The sequence below is a fragment of the Rhagoletis zephyria genome, unplaced genomic scaffold, assembly GCF_001687245.7.
Source record: "Rhagoletis zephyria isolate East Lansing unplaced genomic scaffold, Rhagoletis_zephyria_1.1 Rzeph_scaffold_04084, whole genome shotgun sequence".
In the NCBI taxonomy this organism is placed as follows: domain Eukaryota; kingdom Metazoa; phylum Arthropoda; class Insecta; order Diptera; family Tephritidae; genus Rhagoletis; species Rhagoletis zephyria.
In genome coordinates, this window is record NW_016161167.1 from 46,265 (window position 1) to 54,684 (window position 8,420).

At 35.0% G+C, this 8,420-nt stretch overlaps 2 protein-coding genes across 3 annotated transcripts in view; both read left to right on the forward strand.

Annotated features, from left to right (window-relative positions):
• The window catches only part of LOC108370243 (prestalk protein-like), a 20,670-nt gene extending 12,257 nt beyond the window's left edge, over nt 1–8,413 (forward strand). For both annotated transcript variants that reach the window (XM_017625541.1, XM_017625543.1), the window contains one exon: nt 7,771–8,413. In XM_017625541.1, coding sequence (XP_017481030.1) covers nt 7,771–7,976 — 206 coding nt within the window. In that variant the 3' untranslated portion in view covers nt 7,977–8,413. The remainder of the gene's footprint in view (nt 1–7,770) is intronic.
• On the forward strand, nt 478–5,242 carry LOC108370244 (microtubule-associated protein futsch-like). The gene is made up of 3 exons (XM_017625544.1): nt 478–660; nt 4,186–4,305; nt 4,420–5,242. Exons 1-3 carry the CDS (start codon nt 585–587, stop codon nt 5,145–5,147), a joined length of 924 nt encoding a protein of 307 aa, XP_017481033.1. The 5' UTR covers nt 478–584; the 3' UTR covers nt 5,148–5,242.
• Nucleotides 8,414–8,420: the final 7 nt, after the last annotated feature.

The window sequence follows — 8,420 nt, forward strand, 5'->3', positions numbered from 1 at the left end:
AGTATAAAAGAATAAAGTAAGTGAAAAGAAACGGTTAATAAAATAAAATCCAAATTTGAAACAAAAATTAAATAAAAAGCAAAGCGAAACAAATGAAGGAACATAAAAAAAATAAAAATAAGTGTTTATTCAAAAAAGAATAATGTAAATAAAAGTTAAGTTGATTTAAATTTAAGAAAACAAAAAATAAAAGAATAAAAAACTAAAAAAGAATAATGTAAAATAAGTAAAAAAATTAACAAAGTAAAATAAAATAAAAGAGGCTGAAATGAAAAAAAAATTTACCGGAATAATTTCCTTTTTAACCCTGGCTGATCCCAAAGGCTTGGCTAAAATCCCGATCACCTTTAATTAATGCCAACCTATCGCGGAGAAAAACTCGTTATTTTATACAACATTTTTTCTTTTATTTTCCTATAACTCTAAACACCCTGTAAACCGCACCAACACACTAACCAAATGGGTTTATTAAAAAGCCCTTTCCCGTTATTTTCCGGTTCGAGTAGCGTAAAGGAGTCGGTCGCGTGTGGACAGAGTTTTAGAGTGTTAATATAAAAGTTATAAAAATAAACCGCAAAAAAAATATGAAAACCGCCATTTTGTGTATTTTTATGAGCTGGCTAGTGATTTTTCAAATCCAAGCTGATGTACAAGAAAACGGTAATGATCGATCAAATTGTGTAATAATAAAAATTATTCGAAGGAAATAACATTTAAATAAGTAAAAAAAAACAGTGCGTTATATTTGTGCGTTAAAAAAAAAATATATATAACAAAAATATTTAAATAAAATTATACATTCCACCTAATTTTCAAAAGAAATTTTTAATATTTAAGTTGTGCTCGTAATATATAGTTTATCCAGCTCCTGAATAATTCTTCTTAACAACTTTTCACTCCAGCTGTGCTGGATGACAGAAAAATCAAAATGACTTTCCCCTATTCCAAAAAAGAACGCAGAAAATTATATAAAAGAACGGAATTGGCACCACATAACTTGTAGAGGTTCAAACTTTGCCTTAATCTTCTTGGGGAAAAAATTATTACTCGTATAGGAAGGACATTTAAACGCTTCGAAAAAAAAACCGGACATAAAACTTTGATGATTACCAATTTGAAGCCCGAAAATAAATTCTTAAAAAAAAATATTTGGTACTCTAAAACTTGGACATAACTTCTTAGTAGCTTTAAAAGTGGAAATAAATTTTTGGTACCTTCGAAACCTAACTGAAATTTTTCGACATACAATTTTGTCAATTGAGCATAGAACTTTTTATAGATATTACAACTGAACATACATTTTTGGTAACTTCAAATATGAACATAATCTCTTGACAATTTCAAACTGAACGTAAATGTGAGGATAATTGTTGGTTTTTTAACAAGTGGACATAATTTTTTGATATTTTTAAATTTATAAAAAATTTAGCCTATAGTTTTAAATAGCCAAAAATGTATACCAGTATTTGGTTTTGAATGCTCATTTGTTTTCCTCTTAAGCTCTCAAGAAAAACAACAATCTCCGATTGAAAATAACGCTGAAGAATTTTCGAAGAAATTTTCTTGTGTCCTATTTCCTTAAGGGTAAGGCTTCCTCAAGTGGGCACCGAATTTTCCAACATTAATATTTTTCAATGATATTCAGGCAGCGCGAGGTTTTTTAGTAGAACAGTACACTGTGTAATTTTTGTTGCAAAATTCCAAATAGTGCATTTCGATATAGTTTGGTCGGAATGAATTTTTAATTACCAGCGTGCGGGCCCGACTTCCGCCGGCATGCGAAATTCGAGCATGAGAAATAAAAGTGGAACGATTGAAACGTGAGGAAGCCTTCTTACCCTACGGCAGTATGCAGTTCATAAGAAATTTGCTTCGCCTTCTACTACGGTTTTCTAAAATTTTTGTCCGGTCCATTATTTCGTAAGGAAAGTGTGAGAAATCAGATGTCGAAATTTCTTCGACACTACTATTCACACAAACAAAATAATGAAATTTTTTCCTTTGACCGTTTTCTTATAAACTGGGCAAATTACTTAAGTATTTGAACGTCAGCTCTTAAAGTTCCCTAAGANTCCTTTTTCCTGGCAACAACAAACTCCGAATTTAAGCTTATATGAATACCTGGTCAATTGGAGTTTAGTGCATATTATTCTGTATGATAACAATTTAAGCGAATATAATGAGCATCTGGAGCTCCACTTTGGAGACATCACACATTTTCCGAACTGTATAGTCTATAGGTGCGTCAGTTGGGTTTTCGACATAACCTCCACGGACATAATTTCCACCGAACCATGACATGAGTTCCATGGAAATTATGTCGTGAAATTACTACCATCGATAGATTTTTGGTCCATGGGAGTAAAGTCAGACATGACTTCCACAGACCTGATGCATGGAAGTTATGTCAAACACAAGTTCCATGATAATTGTTTATTAATTGAGCCACAAATTGATGAACTCCCTTTTTTAAAATTAGTGTTAAAGTTGGAGGTCTGACGCAAAATTAGGTATTTTTGCTTAAAACTTTTTGAAAAATTGGTCAATGTTCTGAGATTATTGAGATTATTGTGTTTACCACATCTTTCACGAGATAAATTAGTGGATGGATAAAAGACTTTGGTAGCACAAGCGGTGAGTTTTAATTGCTTTACATTATTGCAGCCAATTTTTGAAGCTGTTGGCTTAAACTCTTAGGACTTATCAGGTTCTTTTTTAATTTTGTGCTTTATTTTTAGAAAATGTTAAATTAAATTTCGGTTTTCAGTTTGAAAATGCGCACCAATTCGGCTTTAGAAAGCTAATGCTGCATTGGGAAAACGTTTTCCTATTAACGGGAATTTCTTCCCAACTTTTGCGAGTTACGAATAATGGTTATGAGCCACCGGTTAAGAAAAAAAAACGTCGGCAGGGTTCTGAAATCGATAAGGCCTTCATGTTATTGTTAGAGGACCAACTGATTCGCTCCGGGAGACAAGGTGTCGGAGTTTCCGTTCAACCACAAATCCTATACCAAATTTGTGCGCTGTCTTATTTTGCGATGACATCCAGTAGTAGTGGTATTTGTGATGACATCCAGCAATTGGATAGAGATGCTTTCCCTATAGAGGGTCCGGACATTTCATGTGCATATCCGTAAATCGTAGTCCTTGTTTTGTTTGCGAGGATCGAGGATTGCTCTTTTCATTGGAAAACTGTTTTATGTGGCGGGTCCCAAGCCCAGCACACAGCCCATTGCTGGGAGGGAGGTTTCTCAACCGAATACGTGCTTGAAAAGCGAGCCGTTTGCTCCAAGCAGACGTCCTTATGGTGAACAGACGCTGCAGACTTCAGTGAGCCCTTAACCCGAATAAGTCGGAGTGACCCCACCGCAGTTCCCTCTCTTTATGCCGTGACCCAAGGCTCCACTCGAATTGGTTCCGCATCTCGCACATGGGTTGCTCACGTTGCCCAAAGTGTGCGAATGAGGACGCAAGAGTCGGGATTGTGTATAGCCGTCCAACTGTAACTGCATTACCAGCAGAACGGCTATCCCTATTGCAGTCCCAAATTCATATATCGCCGTCAATCTAAAAACTTGTTTCGCTTGTTTCAACGTCTATTTGCAGCAATTCAGTATCATTTCAAAGTAGCCACAAGGGTTTTCCTTAGCGCCCCCATTATGCAGAGGGAAGCCATACCTTTTCTAATGGCTTAAAGTAAATAAATGATGTTTTCTCCTGTGCAGTCTATCAGGTAGTTTCTAGTCACCGCCTTTGCTCTGTCATTTGCGCTAGATACAAATTTTGCCAGAATTTCGTATTGTTTGTTTTTTTAGAAATTCGTTAACTCCGAGTGGCCAGGAAATAAGCGAAAGCTCAACCCTTGGATTGTATTTGATTATTATATGCTTGTGTGGCTTACTTGCCCTCACTCCACTCTGCGTATATCCAACCTCTTATTCTAATTTCCTCGCCGTATATTAGCCACGCCTACCTCCACCACTTGAATTTAAAAAATAAACAAATCGCTTCATGTTACCACTGAAAAGGCAGAGGAAATTCTATGTATCTTGTTTAAGCAATGAATTGCATTTGGCTTCTGCCTTCGTATTCAACTTTTTTTTATAGAGAATAAGTAAATGAGTCAACAATGTCAGTTTATAGTTAAAGGAGTTTCAAAAATGCATACTTATCATCATTTCAGATTTTGCTGAGCTTTGTAAACAATGCCAAGGAAACGCTTTACCTAGGTGCCCACCCGCAGACGATGCTAGGCTGCGCAAGAGAGTCGAATGCAAATCAGAGGGTTGCACAATAGCGATGGGTAAACGATAATTAGAATATTTAATACTTTGCAATTAAAGTCCTTTGAAGGTCATTTGGAAAAGCTCAAACTTTTTCATTTCTTAAATACGTTCTTTTAATTATTTTCCTCTAGCCACCGACGCCGAAACCGAATACATATGCTTGATGGATGACGAAAGCCAGAAGAGTGTAATGACCGAACAAAAGGATAATGGACCACAGAGGACCACGTTGCCGGTGCCACTAGCTCTACAGATGGCTGCGACGACGCAAAGCTCTAAAGTGGACGCTCAAGCATCAACTGATCTAGCGGATACAATTGAAATTTTTGGAACTGGAGCAGAAAATGTGAGTGTTGCCGGTCAGGAGGAGAAGAAAGATACTGTCCCTGCAAAGACAGAGAGCGAAGAAACAATAAATAACAAGGAAAACGGGCAAAGTACTGAAAAAGAGGAAAAGTCTGCAGAAGAAGTGGATGCGTCAAAGCCAACTGGAGAACAGATAAAACCAGAGCAAGCTAACAATTCAGACAAGGCAGAGTCAGTAGAAGTTAGCGCTGAAAAAGGGCCTACAGAAATAGATTTAGCAGCACCAATTTTGCCACCACCAATAGCGAAACCTGAAATTATACCAAATTCTCCAGATTACCCCGCCGATGCACCAGCCATGGAAGTGGCTACTTCGACTGAGGAAGAAGAACAACCGCACGCAGCAGATGGCAATGAATCAGCGAAAGTTGACCATACGTGGCCGAGTCAAGTAAACAACAACAAAATGCGAGTGAAAATAGCGGCGAGGGAAGCAAAGCTATCGGCAGAGAAAGGTGAAGTAGACCGAACAGTGCTGAGCAAGATGATATGAATGAAGGCGGGCATGATACTTCGGTTGGAGAAAATGATAATACGGCGCAAGTGAGTGAGGGAGAGGTGATAAGCCTATCCATAAGCTGGAAGCCGGTAGGTCCTGAACCTATTGGCACTTTGGCGCCTGCTCCCACCCCTGCTGCTGCTCTCGGCGCTGACCAATTCCTCACCTGCTATTCGTGCTCTAGCACCACGGATACAGGCTGCGCTGCAGGACCAGGAAATGCTGTCAATTGTAAAGCTATGGGGATAAACAAAATGGTTGCTATACGCTCTATAAGGGTGAGTTAAGTTTTTTTTTTTTTGTTTTCAAAGTGGTTTAGTTTGTTGCATTGATTGTGTACTATTTTGTTTGCAACCCGTTGCTGTAATTCGTTATCGAAATATTTATCGATGGTTTTGATCAATAATCGAAAGTATCGGTTTCGTAGAGAAATATCTATTGATAAATTATCGAAGCCGCTAGATAAGGATGAGTTAAGAGATCAGTACACAATAAATCCCCGCAAGTGGGATACCTTAAACAAAATTTGCGAGAAGGTTTTTCGAGGTCTAAAAAATATAGGTCCCCACCGTGTGGGTTAATAGTTAGAGAGGTGAAATTGTTATTTAACTGGGAACAAATTTATTCTTTTTTATAATTCAGAAAGTATTACATTTCATACAGATTACAAGGAATTATAAATGAGACGTAAGAACTATGTAATAATTCATTCAGTATGATTTAAAACTAGGTTCTGAGTAAGAAAACTCCAGAAAGAAAAATTTTAGAGCAAATTGAATTCCTAAGAGCTCTAAAAACAGGAACCTTAGACGCAAAATGAGTTCAAAGAAAAAGGGAGTGATTTCTTAAGCATATCTGTGGCAATACGAAATGGATGCGGCCAAGCAAATATACATACATACCTTTGTGGTCAGCGGATTAAGTTTATTTACATATTGACCAGTTTTGGACATATTCTTTTGCTATTTCATTTTTTAAATTTTTTTTTTATAAAAGTTTAGCTCATTAAATAACTAGCACCACATAAATCCACATTTCAAACTTCGTACAAAATTTATAAAAACTAAACAAACTTTAACAATTACACCCAAGAATTTCAATATTTCTATTAAAAATATTTAAAAAAATGTTAGATATTCAAATTGCATAGCCTAACAAGACTATAGAAAATCGCGTTGATTTCTGATAATTTTTTTGGTTACCCGTGTGGGGCATTTTCACCCAGATAAGATATGTTGGACAATTACTTTTATATGGAGGAAAATGCCCAGCACCGTTAGCAAAAAATTATCAAAAATCAAAATCATTTTAACCTAGTAAAATTCAATGGGCTATAAAACTGCATGCCCAAAATTTTTCGAAATATTTTTAATAAAAATTTGAAAATTTTTGGGTGTAATTGTTAAGTTTTTTTTTAAATTTTTATAAATTTTGTACGAAGTTTGAATTGTTATTTAATGTACTAAACGTTTATAAAAAAAAAATATAAACATTAAATAGACAAAATAAAAAAGGCCAAAACTGATCAAAATGTTATTTAACTTAATCAGCTGACCACAAGTGTACATATGGGTGTTTCCATGAAAATGTAAACCGAAAATGCAAGTAAATGGGTTCAAACTAGTGATGGGCATGGGACTAAGTTAATCAATCTCGATCCCACTCATCCCGATTAATTAATTTAAATAATAAAAAAATGCTGAAAGATCTGATATCTTGTGATTTTTTTTTGCCTTGCTGTTCGTTCCATTCCGGCCATTTTGAAATTAATACCGTGGATTTTGCGGGTCCCGATATACCGCACCCATCTCTAGTTCAAAAGATTTTATAACTTTAAACTCGGTAATCAGATGGCGAAAGAAAGTTATGAAAACCTCGAAACGGTGGAGAGGAGAACTGATAAAATTAAATAATATATTTATTATAAGTAAAAATATTGTATGGGGGAAAAATCTCACGCACATCACAATTTAATTCAAAATAAAACCAAAAACAATTGCTTCTGATTAAGTATGAACCGGTTGTAATGGTCCGTAATTTTGCTTTATTTAAAGAATAGTTAAGAAAGGAAAATCTCACAGAATTTGCAGAGTTTTGCATGATCTCTGAAACCACTTCTGTTTTTGTCACGTCCGTTATGCCCTCCATTTCATCGATTTTCCCGGCACGAGTGTTGCAAGTGCACGTCATTTTTTTTTTGTCAACCAAAGGACAGTATAAAGGCTACACAACAGCATTTTTTTTATAAGTGACATCCGTTTTCGTATGATTTATTTAACTCTAAAGTCGTAGGAATGTCATGGAAACACCCATATGTATGTATCTACTGAAAATGTCAATAAAAATGTCGGATAACAAGAATAACATCGTTATATATTTTTTGTTATTAAAATAAACTTTTCCACACTTTTTATTTATTTATTTTTCCAGCTGACACAAATGTCACTACACGCGGCTGCATTTCCGAACTTACCGAAGATGGCATCAAGTACTGCATGTATTTTATTTTATTTTATTTTATTTTATTTTATTTTACTTCATTTTATTTTACTTCATTTCATGTTATTTAATAATATTTCATTATAATTTTATTGTTTTTCATTATTATTTTTTATAGATAATGACTTAGTTATTCGCGGCTGCGTTGTTGATTTGGACGACACTGATAAGCTGATTTGCAATGACACTACCAACGAGAGTTGCCAAGTTTGCAATACAACAAATTGCAATACGAAGGCAGTGAATAACGGTGCGGCATATTTGCTGCTTTCAAATGGACTATTGGCTGCTGCTGCTCTGCTAACAATGTGGCGTCTAAAATGAAGTGGCTTGCAATATGTTTACCAATACACAAACATTACATACATTAATATTAACAATAAGACATAAATATTTTATATTCAAAAAAAAAGTATAAATACGCACTAACATTTGCTTTAACTGCTCACTAATTATGTACATATGTATGTATGTATATTTATTATTTATATGTTCATAAATAAGATGTAATTAATAAAAATTGGAGTACCAACACAAATTTAATTCTTTTTTTTTATTCGAATTAAGGAATAGTTGACATAGTTTTTAATAGATATTTAGCTTTAATTACGACAAAATTCTATTTACTTCAAACTAAAAATGTAAAACACACAAAACTAGCGATTCCCAGCCAAAAGCTAAGCATTGCATTACTTCGGATAGCAGATGATGGCGCCAATAGGTTGTTGCAACCCTTCTCGTAACAAAGTATGCACTTTTTCGAATTTA